This window comes from Protomyctophum parallelum (assembly GCF_964188405.1).
Source record: "Protomyctophum parallelum genome assembly, chromosome: 16".
Lineage (NCBI taxonomy): Eukaryota > Metazoa > Chordata > Actinopteri > Myctophiformes > Myctophidae > Protomyctophum > Protomyctophum parallelum.
The window spans coordinates 41,831,092-41,857,889 of record NC_139711.1 but is presented as its reverse complement, the minus strand read 5'-3'; the positions used below and the strand labels follow the sequence as shown (position 1 = coordinate 41,857,889).

At 45.1% G+C, this 26,798-nt stretch overlaps 1 protein-coding gene across 2 annotated transcripts in view; it reads left to right on the top strand.

The window, feature by feature from the left end:
* Positions 1–25,557, top strand: part of gfpt2 (glutamine-fructose-6-phosphate transaminase 2) — a 39,231-nt gene extending 13,674 nt beyond the window's left edge. The window contains exons 6-20 of one of the 2 annotated variants that reach the window (XM_083786608.1): positions 86–220; positions 2,948–3,009; positions 8,789–8,868; positions 9,438–9,509; positions 13,384–13,483; positions 16,159–16,322; positions 18,149–18,244; positions 19,081–19,178; positions 19,837–19,957; positions 20,153–20,310; positions 20,639–20,753; positions 21,348–21,475; positions 22,311–22,478; positions 23,009–23,170; positions 23,832–25,557. In XM_083786608.1, coding sequence (XP_083642734.1) covers positions 86–220; positions 2,948–3,009; positions 8,789–8,868; positions 9,438–9,509; positions 13,384–13,483; positions 16,159–16,322; positions 18,149–18,244; positions 19,081–19,178; positions 19,837–19,957; positions 20,153–20,310; positions 20,639–20,753; positions 21,348–21,475; positions 22,311–22,478; positions 23,009–23,170; positions 23,832–23,876 — 1,704 coding nt within the window. In that variant the 3' untranslated portion in view covers positions 23,877–25,557. The remainder of the gene's footprint in view (positions 1–85; positions 221–2,947; positions 3,010–8,788; positions 8,869–9,437; positions 9,510–13,383; positions 13,484–16,158; positions 16,323–18,148; positions 18,245–19,080; positions 19,179–19,836; positions 19,958–20,152; positions 20,311–20,638; positions 20,754–21,347; positions 21,476–22,310; positions 22,479–23,008; positions 23,171–23,831) is intronic. The other variant, XM_083786607.1, reaches the window with a different exon arrangement.
* The last annotated feature ends 1,241 nt before the right edge of the window (positions 25,558–26,798 follow it).

Here is a 26,798-nt window from a genome sequence, read left to right as displayed (position 1 = left end):
TGTACAGCGCCTTGGATAAAGGCGCTATTATATAAATGCACCGTTTAACATTTTTACCATTTTTTTTCACTGCTCTTCTCTTCAGAACTCTAAAGGCTATGAGTTTGAGTCTGAGACGGACACGGAGGTCATCCCGAAGCTCACCAAGTACGTCTACGACAACCGCGAGAGAGACACCATCTCCTTCTCCACGCTGGTGGAGAGGGTCATCCAGCAGCTGGTGAGAAGCTTCGTTAATAAAACACACCACTAGTAGCTACTCGCTATACCCAGGCTTTGATTTCTGTTAGCATTCGGCTCAGAAATGAAAGCCCTGGGGGAACCCATTGGAAGGAAGCCCTGCACTTCCTTGTATTACGCTAACCAATACCAGTGCACCAAATTTGGTGACGGCACTATATATATTGCCTATACTGTATATACAGAATAAGGGTTTAAGGGCTATGGTGGCATTCCTACTCCAACCACTAGATCAAAGAGTTAACCCATTTTTGACAGATCAGATTCTAAAAAATTTCTTCTACATCCTGACAGTTTTCTGAAAAAGCTATGTTTCGTTGTCGTGTCGTTCTTCGATTTTTCAAAAATAGCAGACCTACAAGCTCGTATGAGCTTGTAGATCTGCTATTTTTCAATAGCTAAAGACATGATGCTACCACCAAAATGGGTTCCCGCCCCAAAATGGGTTAATTGGCACACGAATACATTTAATTGTGTTTTTGGCATTGAACATTGGGAAACTTTGAGATGAATGAAAATGTAATTTCAACGTCACGATCAAGTGTAAGCTTGTAGTTCTGCTATTTCTGTTTTCTTTCTGTTTTTTTTTGGTTTTTTTACGACTATGACGATAAAATAATTGCAATTAGACAAATTAGCCCTTCACAAACCAAATAGTTTAGCAACGGTTGCTATGCCAGGTCAAGCTTTCTTCGCTGCTAACGTGCCTATTGGACAAGGATGGGTTGGGGAGGGACTTAGTGAAGGGCTAATTATGTAATAACTGTGACGGTCCTATAGAGCGTCGCAGTCCCTCCCCCTTTCAGAACGACGAGTGGCCCAGGAAATGAATCCCAATGCATTTTGCCCATAGGCTTTTCTTAAAGTATTTATTTAAAGACGGTTACGCCGCGGACAAAGCCAACTCGGATCGTGACAAATCATGACAATGAACACAATATTTTGGGCCGATCAAATCATTAGAAAGAAGAAAATAAAGGCAGGAGACAACACTATTTGTTTTGTTTTTGTTCATTGTCATGATTTGTCACGATCAGAGTTGGCTTTGTCCGTGGCGTAACCGTCTTTAAATAAATACTTTAAGAAAAGCCTATGGGACAAATGCATTGCGATTCACACTGCAACCTGACCAAAGCTTTGTTGTGACATGCTTTGGAGTAAAAGGTAAAAGAAGAAACGGCCTGTCAGGTCTGCCCCAAGGGCCTAAAAATCAGAAATATGGGCTCCTGTTCCACAGCCTGACCCCCTGACCCCGAGGTCAGAGGCTGAACCAAAAGCAGTGCTGGGAAGTAACCAAGTTCATTTTTCGTATTTTAAGTATTTGTACTTATTTTATGAATACTTTTACTTCTACTCCGCTACAAATATTGTACTTTTACACACTTTTACTAGTTACTCGGTAGGTTTTGATAATTATTATTATTATAAAACATAAATTAACCAATCAACCTAATATACATTTTAGCCATATGAAAATAGCAGATCTACAAGCTCACAATGCGTTGTCGTCAGTGGTAATGAGGCATTGCTTGGTGTCATTGTATTGTACAGTATGTTAGTATAATGTATCACCTTTTTTCAGTTCCTGGTCACATGGTAAAATGGTGGTATTTCTTGGGCATTTCAAACCCAGTGCCTCATGAATATGGATTTTACATGATGACACAACCAGTCAAACCAGTCTGGTTCCTTCATTCTGAGCCACCACAGGATAGTATGTTTGAATGAGGACGTCCAACAGGTTCATTGATGCCCAACTAACCCTGTTTCTGCTTCTTATCACCTTAGTTCATTTACCGTCTCCAAATACAGTCGCGCAAATTTATTCTAATATAAATAGAAATCAAATAAGCATATATAGCTTGTTGCTTAGCAGAAGAAAAAAAATGGCAGCTTCCTTACTTAGCTCATGGGGGATATAGTTCCTTACTCAGCTCATGGGGGCTATAGTTCCGTACTCATGGGGGCTGTAGTTCCGTACTCGGCTCATGGGGGCTGTAGTTCCCAGAACGCCATGGCTCTGGGCTGTAGTTTGTTCCCAGGCCTCAAATGTCTGCCCTCTTTTCAGAAGGAAGGAGAAAGCTGAGCAACGTTTCTGGGTTTGGAGTTGGACTATAATAGGAGCCAGACAGTTTAGACGGACCCCCTACAGCCTTAAGACCACATCACTCCTTCTTTACCTCTCTCTCTCTCTCTCTCTCTCTCTCTCTCTCTCTCTCTTCTCCCAACCACCCTGGGCGAGCACAGCCAGCCAGCAGAGCAAACGCTGATGTTACACAATGGGGGTCTTATTTCTGTTAGCCATCCCCCGCCGCCGCCAGCCGTACAACAAACCCCCACCTCCTCACTGACCCCCCCCCCCCCCCCTCGGACCCCCACCATGACCACAGCAAACCCCCACGAGGATGCTCCTCCACAGAGGAAGTGTCTGTGTGCAAAGAAGTGGCCAAGTGTTAAACGTTCCGTGTTTAAGGTTACCAAAACCACGCTAAGCCACGATTAGCATTGAATGTCTTGCTTTCCTGTGTGTATATATATATATATATATATATATATATATATATATATATATATATATATATATATATATATATATATCTCTATATCGTATTGTCTGGCAGTGTCATAGTTTGGTGGTATATATATATATTATTCCAGTCTTTCATCGTTGCTTAATGTAAGCTGTGTGTTCTTCTGTCTCTCTCAGGAGGGGGCGTTCGCTCTGGTGTTTAAAAGCCGCCATTTCCCTGGAGAAGCCGTGGCCACCAGGTTAGTACCAACATATATAAACACTCACGCACGCGCACGCATGCACGCACACACACACACACACACACTACACACACTTTCTTCCGAGTTTTCACTTTACATCATGAAAGCATTAAGTCGAAACACATGTCCACCGCAGCTCAGTCATGTCCCAGACGGACCTCGCTGGAAATGAGTCATTTCTGTTATTATTATTAACTACTAAAAGGCAATAACAAGTCTGATTCCAAGAGCTGATTCACTGTATGTGTGGGGCTCTCTAACGCTGATTACATGTGTCACGTATTATGACTCTCTGACTGACGCAGTGCGACTTGCAACACTTACAGTAATGGGTGGGAGTGTGCGTGCCGTTTACGTGTGTGTAATGTGCCGTGTGTGTGTGTGAAGTGTGTGCACACGTGGCTACTGTGTGTGTGTGAGTGTGTGTGTGTGTTCATCCCATCTGGCGCTGCTTCCTTGTAAAATGTCAGCGTTATCAGTGGATTACGTTCAGAGCCATGATGCATCTGGAGGGAGGCAGCAGAGGAGCAGAGGTTGAGTCCAGGTTCCCCTTCTCTGTCCTGGGCCTCTCTCTGCAGCAGAGCAGACCTCTGGGTCTGCTGGCCCTCCGCCTGCCTCTCTGCCACTCTGCAGCACAGCAGACCTCTGGGGCCACTGGCCCTCCGCCCGCCTGCCTCTCTGCAGCAGAGCAGACCTCTGGGTCCACTGGCCCTCCGCCCGCCTGCCTCTCTGCCTCTCTGCAGCAGAGCAGACCTCTGGGTCCACTGGCCCTCCGCCCGCCTGCCTCTCTGCCTCTCTGCCTCTCTGCAGCAGAGCAGACCTCTGGGTGCGCTGGCCCTCCGCCCGCCTGCCTCTCTGACACTCATTAATGGAGAGGACTTCTTAGAGAGTTTCCCGTTTCAAGCCGGTGGGGAAATGCCCCGAACCGAACCCACCAAAGCAATACAATACAATACCACCCGGCTCAGTTCATCACTGCTCATCTCGCAATCGTTGAACCTGATGCCTTCTCTTCTGTTCGAGTGAGGTAGAGGGAATATATATATATATATATATATATATATACAGTATATATATATATTTAGTTGTCAGCGAAGCTGTCGCGACCGCAGTGCGTCTACGTAGGTGGTGTATCGCTGCTTTCCCCTCCCGGCTCTGCCCAGGGTTGGCTCCCATAGAGTAAATGATCTTGCCTCTAGTTCAGGCTGCCTGACGCAGTGCCCTGGCCAGCCTCATCCTTCTCTCTCTCTCTCTCTCTCTCTCTCTCTCTCTCTCTCTCTCTCTCTGACTTTGTCTGTGACTCACGTCAGAACTGGGCTCGTATGACATGAGGTGTTTATGGTCGGTGCACGCTGCATGTTGACTCGACTCAGTCAACTTGCCAAATTAAATTGCCAATACTTTTGCACTTTTACTCAAGTGCATTTTGAATTCTGGACTTTTACTTAATTGTAACTAGAGTATATTGTAGTATTGATACTCTTACGAAAATGGACTCAAAGACATTTGAGTCCATGTTCCAGCACACTGCTCTAATAGCCCCCAGCCCTGAGTGACCATTGCTATAGTTTTCCATTCTAACTGCTGTGCCACGATGACAATCAAGTATTCTCATTATCATAGAGAGAGAGACTAAATAATTGGGTTTGTGGTTGGTGTGCTGTGGGTGGAGAGAGAGAGAGAGAGAGAGAGATGTTTGGAATTACCCAGTGATGCTGAAGTCTCTCTTCCCTCCCTTCCCCTGGTAAATTGGGTGTGGGGGGGGGGGGGCACTTAAGGTTCCCTATAGTTCCTTCTTAGTCCAATTCTTTCCTGATTCGTTCAGTTGTTCTGCGTCTTTCTTTATTTTCTGACTAATGTCTCGCTGTCATTCTCACTCCGTCTCTTTCATTCCTGTCCCCCCTCTCTCTGTCTCTCTGTCTCTGTCTCTGTCTCTGTCTCTCTCTCTCTCTCTCTCTCTCTCTGTCTCTCTCTGTCTCTCTGTCTCTGTCTCTCTCTCTCTCTCTCTCTCTCTCTCTCTGTCTCTCTGTCTCTGTCTCTGTCACTCTGTCTCTCTGTCTCTCTGTCTCTGTCCCCTCTCTGTCTCTCCGTCTCTCTGTCTCTGTCTCTGTCTCTGTCTCTGTCTCTCTCTCTCTCTCTCTCTCTCTCTCTGTCTCTCTGTCTCTGTCTCTCTCTCTCTCTCTCTCTCTCTCTCTCTGTCTCTCTGTCTCTGTCTCTGTCACTCTGTCTCTCTGTCTCTCTGTCTCTGTCCCCTCTCTCTCTGTCTCTCTGTCTCTCTCTCTCTCTCTCTCTGTCTCTCTCTCTCTCTCTCTCTGTCTCTCTGTCTCTCTGTCTCTCTGTCTCTCTGTCTCTCTGTCTCTCTCTCTCTCTGTCTCTCTGTGTCTCTCTCTCTCTCTCTCTCTCTCTCTCTCTGTCTCTCTGTGTCTCTCTCTCTCTCTGTCTCTGTCTCTCTGTCTCTCTGTGTCTCTGTCTCTCTGTCTCTCTGTGTCTCTCTCTCTCTCTCTGTCTCTCTGTCTCTCTCTCTCTGTCTCTCTCTCTCTCTCTCTCTGTCTCTCTGTCTCTCTCTCTCTCTCTCTCTCTCTCTCTCTGTCTCTCCCCCGTGTGTGGGTTAGCGTCGGGGACCACATGTTTCTGTTTTCATGCTCCAGTCCACACCCTTAAAAAAAGAAAAGAGAACAGCGGCTTTACGTCAATGGGGCCAAACCCCAGAGAATGGGACGGTGTCAAAGAGAGAACAGCGGCTTTACGTCAATGGGGCCAAACCCCAGAGAATGGGACGGTGTCAAAGAGAGAACAGCGGCTTTACGTCAATGGGGCCAAACCCCAGAGAATGGGACGGTGTCAAAGAGAGAACAGCGGCTTTACGTCAATGGGGCCAAACCCCAGAGAATGGGACGGTGTCAAAGAGAGAACAGCGGCTTTACGTCAATGGGGCCAAACCCCAGAGAATGGGACGGTGTCAAAAGAAAAGGAAGTGGGGAAAACAACAAGAGCTGAACACCGTGAGCGAGTACGTGGTCCGTCCGTCCGCTCCGCTCCTCATTCCTAGAGAGTCTTCACGTCCGTAATGAGTAACGTGTCATTCAGAGCCTTTCTTCACAGAAAAAAGGCTGTTTGCACTAGAACGGTATGTGAAGCCTTTGATCTATTTTAAGGCCTTCTCCTCCTCCTTGCACGACTCGCCCCGGGCCACGCCTATAGCCGTCTCCTCTCTCTCTCACACCCCTTTACCTTTTCGTCGTCGCCCATTGAGCGGAGCCCACGTACTGTACGTAGCACGTGGTGCACACTAGTGGAGTCTCTGCGCTCACACTAGAGACCGCATGGACACGGGAGTGGATTCTCACTCCTGTCCCGTTCGTCCCCATCCCGGACCAGAGTAAAAAGAATAATCCCACCCCGTCCCACTCCCGATCCCATTCCGCTCCTACTCAAACTTACTCCCACTCCCATTGTTTTTTTAGTAATTAATTAATTAGTCATTTAGCTGAGCCGGGTTGAACTTCCAGATGCAAAGATACAACTGTAGCTCTGATAATGACGCAGCGATGTGGTAAAGAAAGGAAAGGTACTATGTTTACCCAGGGGTAACTGGACTAAGCTCAAGAACTTGTTTACAGCCTGCAGGCCCTGCTCATAGAACATTTCATGGTAGGGGTTCAATGCCTTGCTCAAGGGCACTTCAGCGGTGGTAATTCTAACGTGCCGGTCCGGGGATACGAACTATAGCGACCTTCACGATATCAAGACCGCTCCGCAAACCGTTCGGCCACCGCTGCCTAAATTAGCGACGCAGTACAGTATAATGTCGCATTCACACGGGGGGGGAAAGATCGCAGATGCAGTCTAGCGTTCATTGTAAAAGGAAGCCAGCGGCATGACGTTGCAAAGGCGCAATGATGCATGTAGAGCTGATCCAAATCAACTCACAACAACAACGTGAGGCCGGTGACGTATTGTAGCTGTGCCACAGCGCAAATGTAAACGCAAGCTAACAAGACTACAACTATTATTATTAACAAGACTACAACTATTATTATTAACAAGACTACAACTATTATTATTAACAAGACTACAACTATTATTATTAACAAGACTACAACTATTATTATTATGGAGATATCAGATTTTTGTCCTGTTGCTTCCGGGTTCATGGAGAGAGCCCCGATGCAGGCAGGAGGAGGAGGGAACCATGTGAACTCAATACTGCCACCATCTGGCGGAGTCGGGTTAACCCATTCTGACCTGAGATCAGATTCATACGAGGTTTCCACTGGACACACACTGGTCTGATGAACCCATTCCTGAGACCCGAGATCAGATTCTAAAAATGTCAGTCGTTCTTCGATTTTTCAAAAATAGCAGACCTACAAGCTCGTAGCGCGCCACTCGGTGGCGCGCTACGAGCTTGTAGATCTGCTATTTTTCAATAGCTAAAGCATAACATGATGCCAAACACCAAAATGGGTTCCCGTTCAGAATGGGTTAACACTCGGCACCTACACTATGGATTTCATTTTTTTCCATCCAGAGAAAGTAATGGACTTTGTGTGTGAAACGAGGATAATCAAAATCACAGCTATGCATGAGACCACTAATGTAGCACAACGTGATAAAATAAAATACATCAAATGGAAAGCATGGTGCTGGTCATTACCACAGATGTTGTTATCAGTGGTGTAAAGTAACTAATTACATTTACTTACTTAAGTACTGTACTTTTGAGGTACATTTATTGTACTGGAGTATTTCAATATTTGTACTTGTACATCCGCTATATCTCAGAGACAAATATAAATATAAGCCGCTTCTTTTCACCTGGCAGGGGGGGGGGAGTTTCCCCCCCAGGTAGGACATCGTAGAGCGTGGAAGGAACACGTTATTCCAACCAGTTCCTTTCCTCTCCGTCAGGCGCCCCGGCTGGCCAGGGGGAGGCAGTAATCAGGCAGTAATCCTGGTCTCTAACCCATTCTGACCGGGAACCCATTTTGGTGTTGGCATCATGTTATGCTTTAGCTATTGAAAAATAGCAGATCTACAAGCTCATATCGCGCCACCGAGTGGCACGCTACGAGCTTGTAGGTCTGCTATTTTTTGAAAAATCGAAGAACGACTGACATTTTTTAGAATCTGATCTCGGGTCAGAATGGGGTTAATCGGACCAGTGTGTGTCCAGTGGAAACCTCGTATTAATCTGATCTCAGGTCAGAATGGGCTAATACCAGGATTACTTACTGTACTGTACTGTACTGTACCTACCCTAGGGGACAGGGGGGGGGGGGGGGGGGACATGCATAAGTGAGAGGAAATCTGACCTGCCAGAAAAGAAAAGCCATAGAGAATAAAGTCACAGAGAGGAAAAGTGAAGACAAAGCTCTCTGGGGGCTCAACTATAGTTGACTAGAACACAATAGAAAGAAGTCACTCCACCGCCAGGGATGGGATGGGGAGAGGTGATCCCCAGGGATGGGAGAGGTGATCCAACCACCGGCCGATATCGGGTTCCTCTCCAGAGCAGCACACATTACGTCATTCTACCAGGGTCATATGTGTATCTTGTGCGTGTGTCTATGCGCTTGTGTGTGTGTGTGTGTGTGTGTGTGTGTGTGTGTGTGTACCGTACGTGTGATAGCGTGCATGCGGATATTTCCGACGGCGAAATTATCTCATATCCTGTGTCACCTAATCTCTTGCTTTTCTTTCTATCATCCCCCTCTCTCTCTCTCTCCCTCTCTCTCTCTCTCTCTCTCTCTCTCTCTCTCTCTCTCTCCTCCAGGAGAGGAAGCCCGTTGCTCATTGGCGTTCGGAGCGAGTCGGAGCTGTCTGCCGAACACATCCCCATCCAGTACAACAGTGGTAAGCTCTGTTCCTCTCCTAACTAACTGACATTATCCACTTACACGACACACTAATCTCCGTCGCTCTCTTCCACACACACACATGCACGCAAAGCACACACACGCGCACACACACACACACACACACTGCAGGCTAGAGAATTGTCTGTCATCATAGTACAAGTGTGAAGATGCTAATGCTTCGTTTAGCCTTGAGCTCAGTTTATGTTCCATTGCATGGCGGTGTCACTCGCCCCCCCCGAAAAGAACAGACCTCCCAAGGCAATTTAGGCAAGTTTATTTCTATAGCTCGTTTCAACAACAAGGTACTCATGAGTACATGAGGCAAAAAACATAAATAGCATTAACCATTAACCTTGCATCGGCCAACTGTCTGACTCACACATCTCACTACTAACTATACGGTTAATAGAATCTTGTCCCCCACTACAGCTAATCTCCTCATATCTGAGTACACGTCTCTCTCTGCAGCTGTGTCTGGATATTACCGATATTTTACAGTAGCTCGACCATAATCTGTACGCGATAAGCTATTGTATTTGTGTCTGTGTGTCTGTCTTTCTGTAGCACCGTACTACTCAGTCCTGAGGGACGACCCAGGTACCCCACAGGGGGCCGAGGGGTCCACGGAGCCCACAGGTGGGCCTCCTTCCCCAGTAGAGATATTTATCAAGGCAAATCTCTGGTGGATGAGGCTTCTGAACATTTTAACATCATTGACATTTATACACATACAGTATATATTTTTTATTTTATTTATTTTTAAAAGATCAAAATTACAACATCAAAATAATGTCAATGCCAGGGGTCTATTGATTTTCTGCAGTTGTACTAATTAAAGCTGCAATCCTTGAACTTGGATATTTCTACCACTCTTCCAATAAAGCCCTGCCCCTGCCTAGTCAGGGGAGATATAGAGATATTTCTACCACTCTGCCAAACAATAAGGCCCTGCCCCGGCCTAGTCAGGGGAGATTTAGAGATATTTCTACCACTCTGCCAAACAATAAGGCCCTGCCCCGGCCTAGTCAGGGGAGATTTAGAGATATTTCTACCACTCTGCCAATAAGGCCCTGCCCCTGCCTAGTCAGGGGAGATATAGAGATATTTCTACCACTCTGCCAAACAATAAGGCCCTGCCCCTGCCTAGTCAGGGGAGATATAGAGATATTTCTACCACTCTGCCAATAAGGCCCTGCCCCTGCCTAGTCAGGGGAGATATAGAGATATTTCTACCACTCTACCGAGTCAGCTGTGGTTTTCTGGTTCCCCAGAAACATCGGCCATTCATTTTTCCATAATCAACCCTTATTTTCTGTTTAAAGAGATGGAGGAGGAGAGATGGGGGGGAGAGACCTCATTACTGAGCAAACTTTAGAGCAATACAAATGTTGCCTTTTAACCCAAAGAAATCCCCTACCTGTATGTATTTATTCTTAATACAACCCCAGAACTTCAGAAGCCTCATTCCTTATGAATCAGTGATCATATAGACTTTATCCTGTAGTCTTCCTAATCAAAATGTTACGGCATACTCTCTTGCTTCTCTAAATGGATGCTTCAATCTAACCTAACCCAATCTAACCTAAGCTAACATCATAATGTCTATGTGTCTATCCAATCAGCTTTTCTCAGATACCACTAATCTGTTGTCCATGCCATATTACATTTATGACCCTGAGATGCCTTCTCCTGTTATTCCGAGGGCATTCTGTGCATAACTTTGCCTGGTTTTTGTGGTGTCATGCTCATGGAAACTCATTCAAATCCTTTATGTAAAGAATGCTGCTCTCTGCCCCATTGTCCACAGACTGTGGTTTCAGGCTAGAGTTTGAGCTCCCAAGCTTCTCTAGTATCATTTCAAGGATGCATGACCACAAAGTGAACATTGATTTGTAGAATTCGAGTTTGGTTTTTCCAACGCGGCTTTGTGTTTTCTTGTTTGTGTCTCTTCAGGGTACGGACTGTATGTCGCTTTGTATCTTTGCTTTATCGGAGATACAGATTTATGGCTCTGCTGTGGGTTCAGGCTAAAGTCCAAGGCAGAGAGAGAGGGGCGAGAGAATGAATAGAAAATGGTTGAAACTTGAGGGAGTTCACACATTAAAAACCTATTATAAGGATGAGTAAAAAGCTGTATGGGTATATGGGTACCCTCGCAATAAACATGCAGTAATACCGGCCTCTAAACTGCCTTCCCCTGGTCAGCCGGAGGCACCTGATGGAAGGGGAAAGGAACCGGTTGGAAAGAATAACGTGTTCCTTAGAATCCTTATTCCACGCGATACGTCCGGATAAGAAACTGCCTGCTCACTCCTCATGCATTGAAGGAAGTGTGAGCTCCGTTATGATTGTGGACGCCGCAACTGCTGATGACAGCCCCGCAGCAGTGTACCGCGGCTCCCGACATGCGTTGCCTGAGGTTAGGGGTAGGGTTTGGGGTAGGGCGTCAGCGTGGCAGGTTAAAACTCACTCGTAGCTTCCCTCTGAGGTTAGGGTTTGGGGTAGGGCGTCAGCGTGGCTGGTTAAACATCACCTCGTGGCTTCCCTCTGAGGTTAGGGGTAGGGTTTGGGGTAGGGCGTCAGCGTGGCTGGTTAAACATCACCTCGTGGCTTCCCTCTGAGGTTAGGGGTAGGGTTTGGGGTAGGGCGTCAGCGTGGCTGGTTAAACATCACCTCGTGGCTTCCCTCTGAGGTTAGGGGTAGGGTTTGGGGTAGGGCGTCAGCGTGGCAGGTTAAACATCACCTCGTGGCTTCCCTCTGAGGTTAGGGGTAGGGTTTGGGGTAGGGCGTCAGCGTGGCAGGTTAAACATCACCTCGTGGCTTCCCTCTGAGGTTAGGGGTAGGGTTTGGGGTAGGGCGTCAGCGTGGCTGGTTAAACATCACCTCGTGGCTTCCCTCTGAGGTTAGGGGTAGGGTTTGGGGTAGGGCGTCAGCGTGGCAGGTTAAACATCACCTCGTGGCTTCCCTCTGAGGTTAGGGGTAGGGTTTGGGGTAGGGCGTCAGCGTGGCAGGTTAAACATCACCTCGTGGCTTCCCTCTGAGGTTAGGGGTAGGGTTTGGGGTAGGGCGTCAGCGTGGCTGGTTACACATCACCTCGTGGCTTCCCTCTGAGGTTAGGGGTAGGGCTTTGGCTACTATGGGCAGTTGGCGGCGACGCCAGGGCCGGAGAATGCACTCACAGTCTCTCCCATGCCATGTGCTCCAGATCTTTGTTTTGTTGAGAGGAAGGGTGTTGTGGGATTTTGGCCCGAGTGAGGACTAGACTGGGCAGGGCTCTTTTATGTTTAAAAGAGGTTTCATTCCAAAGTCTAAATTCCCCTTCCGGGTCCTGCTCGTAAACGATGCACAATTCTTCCCAGAATAAAAGTGACACATTTTGTATAGTTATATATTTTGTTACACTTCCTCGTAGGAAGGCCAGGGAAGCAGAAACTGAGCTGTGGTCTGTTCTAGTTATCCTTCCACGACCTCAGTATAGTATGGTTGGTTAGACAAACTGATCTGTGGTCTGTTCTAGTTATCCTTCCACGACCTCAGTATAGTATGGTTGGTTACACAAACTGATCTGTGGTCTGTTCTAGTTATCCTTCCACGACCTCAGTATAGTATGGTTGGTTACACAAACTGATCTGTGGTCTGTTCTAGTTATCCTTCCACGACCTCAGTATAGTATGGTTGGTTACACAAACTGATCTGTGGTCTGTTCTAGTTATCCTTCCACGACCTCAGTATAGTATGGTTGGTTACACAAACTGATCTGTGGTCTGTTCTAGTTATCCTCAGTATAGTATGGTTGGTTACACAAACTGATCTGTGGTCTGTTCTAGTTATCCTCAGTATAGTATGGTTGGTTACACAAACTGATCTGTGGTCTGTTCTAGTTATCCTCAGTATAGTATGGTTGGTTACACAGGTGACTGAAAAAAAAAACCACCACCTTTTGAAGGAATCAAATAATCAATACCGATAACAGTTTTCTCCACTGTTACTGATCGTTAATTAACGTCGACTTCCTCAGTGAACACCATGAAATGATTCCCCACGGGGCAATGTTCCAGTCACACCGGTTCCCACTTCTCTCTCTCTCTCTCTCTCTCTCTCTCCACACTGACTATCTTTAAAGCAATCTGATACATTTCTCCCAGATTTGCCTGAGGTTTCGGTAATCTCCTTTTCTTTTGCCTTGAGGTTAGTGAATTATAGAAGCTCTTTCAGCAGCCGGATCTCTAGTTAGTAGAACATCTGAAAGTCTTTCAAGTTGAAATTGCACATCTTGATTGATTGAGCCGGCACGACCTCGTTGTACGTTAGTCGCGTGGCAGAAGTGTCTCTCGCTGAAACGGCGCCAGATCTACAAGCTCACGGCGCGTTGTCACGCAACACGTCGTGAAGCTTGGAGATCGGCTCGTTTTCGTTGTGCGACACGCCGACGCCGTGCGACCTGACATAAATCAGGCGTTGGGTTTCCGTTGAGTGACCCTTAAGTGTCTTGACCTCTGACCCCTCGCAGCGCTCTTCAAGGAAGGCGTCCAGGAGAAGAACATCCATAACCGCCCGGACGCAGTGGGAGGCGGCAAGGCTGTGGAGTACTACTTCGCTTCCGACGCCAGGTGAGTGTGTGTGTGTGTGTGTGTGTGTGTGTGTGTGTGTGTGTGCACACGTGTCACAGCATGTGCATGCGTGTGTGTTAAGTGTGTGCATGTGTGCGTGCGCGTTAGGCACTTCACAGTAACCGATATGTCCTCGTTGGCATGTGTTTCATTTAGGGATGTATCGCCAATGTAGCGGCCACATATCGGTATCGTCAGATATTTTCTATTATCGGTCAATATCAGCATCTGCAAATAAAACATAAAAAATATATGACATTATCCGATGGCAGTAGCCGATATTTATCTGTTGTATGATAAGCATACATCTTGCGTTGGCTACGTTGGCGTGTTGGTTTTTCTGCAGCGTACCAGGCTGTAGATTATGAACATTTATGTCTTTTGTAGTAGTTTTTCCGGGGCCACAAAAGGGGGAAATTAACCCATTCTGACCGGGCACCCATTTTGGTGTCAGCATCATGTTATGCTTTAGCTATTTAAAAATAGCAGATCTACAAGCTCATATCGCGCCACCGAGTGGTGCGATACGAGCTTGTAGGTCTGCTATTTTTGAAAAAAATCGAAGAACGACTGACATTTTTAGAATCTGATCTCGGGTCAGAATGGGTTCATCAGACAAGTGTGTGTCCGGCGGAAACCTCGTATGAATCTGATCTCAGATCAGAATGGGTTAAAACTAAAACTAAATAAACGTATAAATATATTTCATAGAGTCGACTGTAAGTAAGAAAGACAGAGGAGGAGCTCTGTGTAACAATGACAATATCATTGTATTTCGTAATGTGCAAAGTTCAAGCATTCCACTGTATGTTACACTATGGAGGAGAACAGTTTATGCACATGAGAATAAAATAAATAGCTTTGGTCATCCCAAAGAAAAAGAACAAAAGAACCCGTTGTAATGGAGAGCGTCCGGCCGGCCACACTGGGCACGGGTTTCCCCTGGCAGCCAGGTCACCATGACGACAAACATAAACACTTAAATTATAGCCTATACTTGATTGATCTACTTGTAGATCAGCCATTTACACTATTTCGTTAAGGTACTTGTCATGTCTTCCAAGTGCACATTTTGATTACGAAGCCAATTACGAAATGCAAAGTTCCAACGTTCAACAAAACACAATTAAATCGTCGCAATCGTGATTATTTGCGTGACATTTAATCGCCAAAACTTAAAATGTGTAATCGTGACTGACGGCCCTATGACTGTCATCATACGCAGCGCGGACCACTGGTGGTCCTCGAGGGGGGGGGGGGTTCCCCAGGGAATACTGGATGACTCGCCCCGGTGCTTGCCCATTTTTCCTCCCGGAAAAATATAAAAAGATACTCCTGTCAGTCCTGTGGAAAGGCTATATTATTTGACTTATATTGACCCTATAAACAATTTAGTATTATTTAGTATATGTAAGGTTTTGCACACTCAAGGTACCTCGTCAGATAATCCCCACATATCCTACAACAACTTCTGTGAACAGACTTCACTGTAGTAGCTTTTCATGAATTATATTTGTACTTGGGCTGTCATGAAAGTTTATAGTTAGAGAAATTCAAAGTCCAGCCGTCTGCTGTCCAGCCTCTCCCACCCCTCACTGGGGAAAATTCTGGGAGGAAAACAGAAACGGGGCGAGTCATCTTGTTACCTTCCCAGGTGGTCCCCAGCTAAATGACGGAGAGTTGCTAACCAAATGGACCCCTTAATAGATCTTTAACTCTTGAGAGCATAAAATGAAACCAAATGGACCCGTATTTGGGGCGACATGGATTTCTAAACACATTTTGTTCAGCGCAAAAATACTGTGTTCAAGTTCAGAGACTTCGGTGAGAAAAATAATACTATTCTCCTGAATGCTGCCTTCCAGACAGTATGTCATGGAAAGGAAAGGAGCGGCATTTTGCATTCTTTCCACTGTCGTAAATTCTGAATCCGTGGTCTGGAGAAAAGGGCCGTTGTTTTACAGACGGGTAAAAGGGGCATCCCCCTTTGATGTCTATGTGTGCACGTCAGTGGTTGGGTATATATATCCCATTCTGACCTGAGATCAGATTCATACGAGGTTTCCACTGGACACACACTGGTCTGATTAACCCATTCTGACCTGAGATCAGATTCTAAAAATGTCGAATTTTCAAAAATAGCAGACCTACAAGCTCGTAGCGCGCCACTCGGTGGCGCGCTATGAGCTTGTAGATCTGCTATTTTTAAATAGCTAAAGCATAACATAATGCTAACACCAAAATGGGTTCCCGTCTAAAATGGGATATATATATATATATATATATGACTCTCCTGACCCTCACAAAAACATGCAGTAATCCTGGTCTCTAAACTGCCTCCCCCTGGCCAGCCGGGGCGCCTGATGGAGGGGAAAGGAACTGGTTGGAATAACGTGTTCCTTCCACGCGCTACGACGTCCAACCAGGGAAACTCCCCCCTGTCAGGTGTAAAAGGAGCAACTTGGACACTCAGGCATGAAGGAAGCATGAGTTCAAGTCCGTTGCTCTCCCCTTGTCCCCCATATATGGGCACTAGGTGGGCGGAGGGTGTGTACTAGAGCCCAGGATCACATTAGATGATTGACACAGGGGTGAAAAATAGGTTACAAAATCGTGGGATAAAAAATCTATTAGTATATGACTCTCCTGTGTGTTCCGTCCGTCCGTCCGCGCAGCGCCATCATCGAGCACACCAACAAGGTGCTGTACATGGAGGACGACGACGTGGCCATCGTGACCAACGGGAAGCTCTCCATCCACCGCATCAAACGGCAGGCGGGCGAGGACCCCGTCAGGCTCATACAGACCCTGCAGATGGAGCTGCAGCAGATCATGAAAGGTACAGTCAGTCAGTTAGTTGGTTGGTTAACCCATTCTGACCTGAGATCTGATTCTAAAAAATGTCTTCTAAAAATCCTGACTGTTTTCTTGAAAAAAGCAGTTTTTCTATGTCAGTCGTTCTCAAACATTTTCATGTCACTTTTCACGATTCTTCAAAAATAGCAGATCTACAAGCTCGTAGCGCGCCACCGAGTGGCGCGCTACGAGCTTGTAGGTCTGCAATTTTTAAATAGCTAAAGCATGACATAATGCTAACACCAAAAGGGGTTGAATGGTGCATTTATATAGCACCTTTTATCCAAGGCACTTTACAGAGATTGTGCACACACACACACACACACACACACACACACACACACACATTCACACCGATGCCGAAGGAAATGATGCAAGGCACCAACCTGCACATCAGGAGCAATTATGCAGAGTCTTGCTCAAAAGGACACTTCGACACATTTTTGATTTATTCATTAGATCCCCATTAGCTTGCTGTACATGACAGCAGCTACTCTTCCTGGGGTCTCAAAACCAAAGATTTTCATGTCATTACTTAAGACAATACACCATTCATACATTCAACACAACAATACAATACGATACAACACAAAGTACAATTCAGTCTTCACATTGACATCAACACAACAACAATCCACATCTACAAGGTTGTTGAGACGTTGGTGAGCTTGTAGGTTGGCTAGTATTTTCACAACATTTGCCTCTTTCTTATATTATTTGACAATTTTGCCAATGTTTGACCAGTTCTTATAGTATGATTATGATATAGTACCTTATCGTCAGTTCACACTGAAATTTGTCTTGCGGTCCAGCGGCCTTGTATGCAACACATATACACATATTTGACATGACACGAAAACAGGAATATAAATACAGTTGCATACATGGAGACATAACATAAGGGCACAGAGCAATGTCCACAGCTCAGGCTAGTCCTGGCCAAAAACGTAAGATTAAGCCTCAAAGTCGACTGATGGACATGATTTGTTGATTTATTTCATTCTCTGAATGAAAAATCAGTTTGAGCTTGAGAACCACAGATGGAGTGTTTAACTGAACACCCGCATCCAGATATTAGTCACTTGTTGCGACATGATTAGCTTGTGTTAAATAATGCTGTTTTGTTCTGAGCAAGAAGGCATTACTGATTAAACAGCTGCATATTGTAAGATATTAATGGAAATCAGATGGTTGACGTATTTACTCTCAGTTATGGACGGTATTATATTGTATTCCTATAAAGATGCATTATGCCGGCTGTCCCAACCAGAGAAATTGCTCCATCTGCTGGTGCAGTTATGTCATGACAACTCTGAACTGATCCATGTTTCTCACCAGGTAGACCAGAGAAGTCTACCAGTCCACTATAGACACCAATATTGGCCAGTCAGACTCGACTGTACAAATCCTTAGTCGGGGACAGCCCTAATTTATTTTACATAATGGGTAAATAGTTAACCCATTTAGACCTCGAGGACGATTCTACAAATGCCTTCTAAATCCTGACAGTTTCCTCAGTCGTTCTCAAAAATTTTCATGTCAAGGACCCCCAAAAATATATGTAATTGGCCGCCGACACCCATATGTTGTTCCAGGGACCCCCCCAGCAGCAAATATTTCAGTTAAAAACGTTCGCTCTGAAAGAATGTATATTCAAAGATTTGTGCCACATTTTCACGATTTTTCATAACATAACATAACATAATGCATTAAAACACCAAAGGGTAGTTCCTGTGCCCAGAATGGGTTTTAAGCAGGGCACGTTGAATTCATGGTGTTGGTCTTGTTTCTTCGTTCTCCCTTTGTCAGGTAACTTCGAGGCCTTCATGCAGAAGGAGATCTTCGAGCAGCCGGAGTCCGTGGTGAACACCATGAGAGGACGCATCGTCTTCGACACGGACACAGGTATGACCTATAACCTATATGACCTATGACCTAGTCCGTGGTGAACACCATGAGAGGACGCATCGTCTTCGACACGGACATGAGCACGCTGCATGATGATGTCATATCCTGTTCCAAACCGCTAAGCTAACCAGGATGTGGGTGGCGGCACCCCGCAAGAATCAATATTAGCTGTGTGTGTGTGTGTGTGTGTGTGTGTGTGTGTGTGTGTGTGTGTGTGCGCGCGCACGTAATGCGTATGCGTGTGTTCTTATATCCCCTGCCTACTGTACATTATCCGGTTTGTGTCTAATGAAAACAAAAAACAAACACGAAAAAAAGGTTTTCCTTTTGTTCTTTAACAACTAGTTCTTGAACCCCAGCATGCTGATTGTGGGGGGGAACATTTTCCAAAAAATAGCCAATACTATTTTTGTCTAAGTACAGTACTGTAACTCTCTGGTCCGTTTTATAGAGAATAGAGGGTTTTAAGTGGTTGATTTGTGTGCTAATAGTGTGTGCTACAGACTCTTCTCCCTTCTGGCTCCCAAACTATGGAGTGAACTTCCCATTGCAATCAGAACTGCAGACTCAATCTTCCGCCGTAGTCTAGAAACCCACCTCTTCAGACTCCATCTTAGCCCCGTAGCACTTGCCGTTTAGCACTTTAGCACTAGCCTCGACGACCTTACAGGCGTATGCAAACCTCAACTTATGTAACTTAGATAGCATTGTATGTAGAGTAGACATATCACTATATAATGTTAATGTATATACTCATAGCTTCACTGACTGTACAGATATTCTACTGTTAGACGGATCTGGATTAAATGATACTAACTCCATGTCCTCCTCAGTGGTGCTCGGAGGCCTGAAGGACCACCTGAAGGAGATCAAGCGTTGCAGACGCCTCATCATGATTGGCTGTGGCACCAGCTTCCACGCCGCTGTGGCGGTGAGTAGTCCCAAGAGCATGTAGTCACTGACTGAATGGATGGATGGATACATCCAGGTCATTTAGCTGGGGACCAGGTGGTCCCCAGCTAAATGATGGAGAGTTTGCAACCAAATGGACCCTTATAGACCTATAACTCTTGAGAGTGTAAAATGAAAGGGTCCATTTGGTTTCAACGTACCTATGGTACAAGCGCCACATCAATAAACCATGGAATTGTGGGACCAAATCTTAATCCAACGATATCAACATATTCTTTAGTTTTGGGTCTGGAGAGGCAAAATCTCATCAGACGGTGGTCCGTGGCTCAAATGCCGGATAAATAATGGGCCTTGGATGTGAATAAGGTTAACCCATTTTGGGGCGGGAACCCCTTTTGGTGTTAGCATTATGTTATGCTTTAGCGATTGAAAAAATAGCAGATCTACAAGCTCATAGCGCGCCACCGAGTGGCGTGCTACGAGCTTGTAGGTCTGCTATTTTTGACAAATCGAAGAACGACTGACATATAGAAACATAGCTTTGTCAGAAAACTGTCATTTTCAACCAGTGACGTAGTTGAAGACGGATTGGTGACGGTGTTCTGCCTCTCCTGTCCCCCCTGTGCCCCTCTCCTCCTGCCCCTAACCCTCTCCTCCTCCCCCCCTGTGCCCCTCAGACCAGACAGATCCTGGAGGAACTAACGGAGCTGCCCGTCATGGTGGAGCTGGCCAGTGACTTCCTGGATCGCAACACGCCCGTGTTCAGGGATGACGTATGCTTCTTCATCAGCCAGTCAGGTAACGGTTAGCACCATATAATAGACCTTATGCAGACCGCTGCCATCATTGCCATTTGGCTACATGCTAACGATGCTATGCTATCTCGCACAACCACGATGGAGTCTGTGTCACCTTGAAATGGGCTCTGAAGCTGCAAATCGCTGGGCGTACTACTGATTTAACAGTTCCAAATGACGCTCCCCCCCCTCCCAGGTGAGACAGCGGACACCTTGATGGCGTTGCGGTATTGTAAGCGCAACGGGGCGCTGACCGTGGGCATCACCAACACGGTGGGCAGTTCCATCTCCAGAGACACGGACTGCGGCGTCCACATCAACGCCGGACCCGAGATCGGGGTGGCCAGCACCAAGGTAGGACTTTTGTTGTGGTCATCGCGCTCTGACTTCTGGTGCGACATTTATTATGCACTCAAAATAACATCATGATGAATAACAAAAGGTACTCGCTGGATCGAACACAGTGACACGAACACAAGTACATTATCAATTATCTTTTATCTCCGATATAACTGAGAGACGTTTCGGCTATCCAGTCTTCATCAGTGACTCGTGGTTTGTGCCGAATACATAGAGCATAGAACATAAGGCTTTTGAATACTGTCAAATACTGTGCACACACTTTGAAGATAAGACATTTACATGAGTTAATGACCGTGTGTGTGTGTGTGTATCTATCCAGGCATACACCAGTCAGTTTGTGTCTCTCATCATGTTCGGCCTGATGGTGAGCGAGGACAGAGTCTCACTCCAGAAGAGACGAGGGGAGATCATCCAAGGCCTCAAGGATCTGCCTGGTAAGAAGTGTTTAAACCCCCAGTGTACTGTACATGACTCACCCTCCACCTCTCCTTCCACCAGGGCTGGACTGGGACAAAAATTCGGCCCGGTCATTTTCGCGTGAATTTGGCCCAGACCGGCCCACCACAACCAGCGCGCAGATAGCAGAAATTCTACCGCCCGCTTCGTCGAGGCACACACAAACAAACAAGCCCTAATACCACCACTTTTACAGAACAACATAAATGATACAAACCAACAGACAACTACACAACCCTTTGTAGAGGGTTTATTTGTCACTCACTGATACAGGTACAGTGAAATTATCATGATGGCAGAATGGCAGCACGCCCGGACCTTTCCTGGTGGCCTGCCGCCTATTGGCCTGCCTGCCTGTCAAAAATATGCCCGGTACGACCTGTGGCCAGTCCAGCCATCCTTCCACCTCCACCTTTCCACAGAGCTAATAAAGGAGGTGTTGTCTCTGTTCTTTCCACAGAGCTAATAAAGAATGTTCTGTCTGTTGTTTCCACAGAGTTAATAAAGAAGGTGTTGTCTCTGTTGTTTCCACAGAGTTAATAAAGAAGGTGTTGTCTCTGTTATCTCCACAGAGCTAATAAAGGAGGTTCTGGCTCTGGACAACAAGATCAAGGCCATCGCAGACGAGCTGTACGAGCAGAGGTCTCTGTTGGTCATGGGCCGCGGCTTCAACTACGCAACCTGCCTGGAGGGGGCACTGGTGAGTCATTTGCAAAGAATACTGCACTTTTTGAATGGCTTTTATTGTCTTGTGCTTAAAGCTGCACTAGTATACATGTATTCTACCCTGGATTTGAACCCGGTTTCCTGCGCACAAGTACTGTTTTTTTTTTTTAGCCTGCCTGCCTGCTTGCTCAGGGGATAAATAGACTTTTGACCTTCAGGTCACAATTCGTGTCAGATGGCGTGTCTATAGGTGAGACACGACCTTTGACACAATCTAAATGTCTCAATAGAAGAGCAGGGAGACAAAATTACAACCATCCCAATTGTATACGTTAAATTGTATTAACATGCTCTACCATAAACCATACAGATTCCACAAAATCAAAATGTATTCTTTGTCCATGGTAACTATACACAAAAACATGTTTTTTTTTTTACTCTGACTGTTTGGTTTCATTTTACACTCTCAAGAGTTAAAGATCTATAAAGGTCCATTTGGTTAAAGGTATATTCAGTGATTTAACAAAAAAAAACCTTAGGTTTCGTTTTTGGCTGGGACCCAAGCCTTTCGTCCAATCAGGATAGAGAGTCAAAAACGAAACCTAAGGTTTTTTGACCCCCAGGGGTTAACTGGGGACAGGGAGGAACTCCTTATATGGTCAGCACACTATAGTAGAGAAGATTATCACAACAAAACAAAAAAATAAGTGATATTTGAATTGAGTGAAATCACTGAATATACCTTTAAGCTTACCAATCATTTAGCCGTGGACCACCTGGAGCCACCTCGGGTTGAAAAACCCACTGCTCTATGTCTTGTCATTCACTGGATAATGTATTGATTCTCAATCATTCTTCCTAATGCACAGAAAATCAAGGAGATCACGTACATGCACTCAGAGGGGATCCTGGCCGGGGAGCTGAAGCACGGCCCTCTGGCCCTCATAGACAAACACATGCCCGTCATCATGATCATCATGAGGGACGCCTGCTACCAGAAGTGCCAGAACGCCCTGGAGCAGGTCACCGCCCGATCGGTACGTTCTGCCTCTGTGGACCCATTTAGAACCTGAGGACCATTCTACAAAATGTCTTCTAAATCATGACATCATGTTTCTATGTCAGGGGGTCCTCAAACATTTTCATGTCAATAGAACCCCCAAAGATATTATGTAATTGGCCGCCGACCCCCCATCTGAAAATATGTTGTTCCATCCAGGGACCTCCCAGAAGAAGAGATTTGAGTTTAAAACGTTCACTCTGAAAGATTATATTCAAAGATTTGCGCACACATTTTCACGATTGTTTTCAAAAATAGCAGATCTTTAAGTAGACGAAAACCACATGGTTGTGAACAAAGCTACGAGTGATCGACTGAGATGAGATTGAGATGAGATGAGATGAGATTCAATGTATTGTCCATGTACAGTACAAGTACAGCACAGCACAGCGAAAAGTATTTTCGCATCTCACCAATGGTGCAACAAACATGTTAGCAAGGAGGATACATTAATTACAGTAGTAAGTACAGTGACTGACACTAACGTCTTTCTCCTCCTCCATGCAGGGCCGGCCCATCATCCTGTGCTGCCGGGGCGACGTGGAGATCACCAAGAACGCCTACAAGACCATCGAGCTGCCCCACACGGTGGACTGTCTGCAGGGCATCCTGAGCGTCATCCCCCTGCAGCTCATGTCCTTCCACCTGGCCGTGCTCCGGGGATACGACGTGCGTATACTGTACTATACACTCACACTTACATCTATTTTGTACATACATTTACACCCATTCTGACCTGAGATCAGATTCTAAAATTGTCTTCTAAATTGTCTTCTATATCCAGTTTTCTGAAAAAGCTATGTTTCTATGTCAGTCGTTCTTCGATTTTTCTAAAATAGCAGATCTACAAGCTCATAGCGCGCCACTCGGTGGCGCGCTATGAGCTTGTAGATCTGCTATTTTTCAAATAGCTAAAGCATAACGTAATGCTAACACCAAAAGGGGTTCCCACCCAGAATGGGTTAAGCATATCGTTGCTGCAGTCCGGAAGACTTCAACTCAATTTTTGAGTTGTGTGTTGGTTAAAAAAGAAAAAAATTGAGCCGATGAAAAGTACCGTATGCAAAAGCAAGCACTTCGACCCAAAAAAATGTTTTATCATTTCCGAAAAAATTACCATTTTAGAGTTTGTTTCCTCCAGACAGCAGAGATGTATAGTATAATAAAGCATAAATAAAATAATTTTCCCTCCCCTGTGCTCGACAGATAATGTGTCTTTACTCACATGTTGTGATACATATCCTTATTATCCTACAGTGAGCTGTGTGTGTGTGTGTGTGTGTGTGTGTATGACACCGTTGATTAACACTGGTCTCTCCTCCGTCTCCAGGTGGACTGTCCCAGAAACCTCGCCAAATCTGTGACTGTCGAATAATTACAGTCTACAAAGCCCAGAAGACCAGAGGAGACTGGAGAGGCCTACACATTTAAAGTGCAATTGTGTGTGTGTGTGTGTGTGTGTGTGTGTGTGTGTGTGTGTGTGTCTGTGTGTGTGTGTGTGTGCGTGCGGGGTATGGGAGAGTAACGGTATGTTTTAACAGCGGACGACAGACTGTCTTATTCTTCGGAAGTGCGTTAATTTTCTGTGGGACGAGCGGCAACTACTGGCGACAGCAGGCGAAGTGGGAAAAGTGGGCGGAGGAACGTCGTTCAAAAACAAACTGAAATACTGTATCTTTTGGACGACATCATCCGGCGATAGCCAATCAAATTCATGTTGTTGCTTTGTTTACGCGGTGATACGTTTACATTACGTGCGGTAATGACAGCAGGAACGCCCACTAGGAGATTTTTACCGCCCATAGTCGCTCGCCGCTGTTCGCCCGCTGTTAAAACTACTGTAAAGCAAGCAAGAGAGAGAGAGAGGAGGAAGGGGGAGGTATGTGCATGGTACGGTACAAACTATGTCGTTTTTATAGCGGAGAAATGTGAAGTCTTTTTTGAGACACTGTGGAGCTACAGGACCAATGCAGAACAATCTATGAACGAATGCAAAAAAAATGACACATTCCAAAGCAATAACGCCAATTTATGCCTTTTATTCATATTGGTGTGAGTGAGCTCATTAATTGTGCAACAGCCTTAATTAGATGATGTAATTGCCATGGTATATTGAAGGGGTCTGCAGCGGCTGTGCAATAAAGGACCAATTCCACATTGTGAATGTACGCACACCAACCAACCAGTGATTCACTCTCTTCCTGTTTCATAATGTCTTTATTATGCCCAGTGATGATGTTTCACTTCTTTGGATTGTGGGAAATGTAGGAATTATTACATACTGTAAGTGGGTGGGGTTTTTTTTTTTCTTTTTTTTTTGTCATTCCAGAGGATTATATGAAAGGAAATCTCGTTTTTATATATATATATATATATATATTATTATTTTTTTGTTGCACATTCAAAACCATCACTGTGCCTGGTGTTCTGACAACTTACACAACGGTGACATTTGATATTATGCCATCTTCTTTTCTATCAACATCAACTCATCATGGACATAAACTGTTTGTTTAGTCAACGCAGGGTCTGCTAGAATGTACCTCAAGTAGGTAAACATCAAAGTGTGCAAATCAAGGAAATACTGTAGTTTTTTTTTTCTTTCTTTTTCACATCACACGAAGATTAAATGTTGAAAAATCCACTCGATGTAACAAACGGCAGTTTTAGGATAACGTAATGTTATTAGAACTCATCATCCTTAATCTAGTAACTGAGTGATGAGGCGTGGGATAGCAGACTATGATTGGCTTTTTCTCAGCTTCTTCATTTTGAGGTTTAACAACTTTCAAATGTACCGCGCGTATATTCTACTATTTTCATATTTCTGTGTTTTTGCACAATTTGTAAGCTTTATCTGCACTTTTATAATAATATGGAAGAAAACTAAAACGTGTGGAACATTCTATCAGATCCCATTAACGGATTAAACAAAATGCTATAGAACATATACTTCTAATAATCTTTTATGTGGTGCTTTCCTGCTTTTGCCTTATTGCTATTTTTACTTTAGCATGCATGTCTGCCCAAAGGCAATTCATACAGTCACCGACGTCGAGGGTCAAATAAAACACATTTCATTACATCGTTATATTTATCACAGACACTAAGAAACATATTGAATGAAGAACATTCATACAGTGAAGGAATCACGTACCAAGTTTTACAAATAATAGTTTTTATTTTGGCAGTCTTTTGTATAGGGTTATCTATTATAAATATGTACTGTATTTATCTGATTATTTTATGGGGGGGAAAGAAAACAGGGGGTCGGTTTATTTCTGTAACAATGATTGTATTTTGTACTGTAATGTTTTATAGCAACCAGAGACTATCAATCAATAAATAGACAAAGCCTACTTTAGGAAACTTGTAATGTCAATTTTTTGAAACTGTGTTAATTTGATTTGACTAAAACTATGGTGGAAATGTTTCATCAACTACCTTTTAATGAACATGAACCACTCCCCCTGCTGGCGGAGTCAGGTTAAGCATGTAGGGCCCATTTTGTTACAACAACGACGAAAACGATACAAGCCAAATTGGAATGACCCATTGAGGGGCTTCTACCCAGACCACTAGAGCAGTGGTTCTTAAACCTTTTCATGTCAAAGGACCCCCAGATTGACACTAATTAGCCCCGCGGACCCCCGTTTGAAAAGTTATGCCAGGGACCCCAATAAGAGAAGATTCTTTATGTCTACTAGCAGTGATTTTCAACCCGATTAATTTCAAGGACCCCCAGTTTGACATGCATTATAGTCTACAGACCCCTAATTTAACTCTGAGAGCGTACAAATGGAACCAAATGGTTCCAAATTATAATTTAGCTGGGTACCCCCTGGAACTCCCTCAAGTACCCCTGGGGGTCCCCGGACCCCACTTTGGGAACCACTGCACTAGAGCACACCTCCTTCTGCCCATAGGGGGCACCACAAATACATAAAGTTACAGAAATGCTTGGCTGCATACTGCATAGTAGGCCTACCCAAGAGGCACGAACTTACAGTACATTTCAAGCACAAACTCAATACAAAGACTGTTAACTGTGAGTGGACGACCCAATTAAGCATTACACTTGTTTACAAGAGGGTCCACCATGTTTAATTCATCAAAACATTTAGAGACGTACAAATAGACACTTCTATATAGTCAAAGGACAGGGGGGGGGGGGAATTCAGATTTTACGGGGGCCAGTTTCGAATTGCAGCCGTCCGTAGGTGCCCTTTGAGAGTGGTTTTGAAGGAGTCAAGGGATTTGCATGTCTTAATGACTGTTGGTAGGGCGTTCCACATTT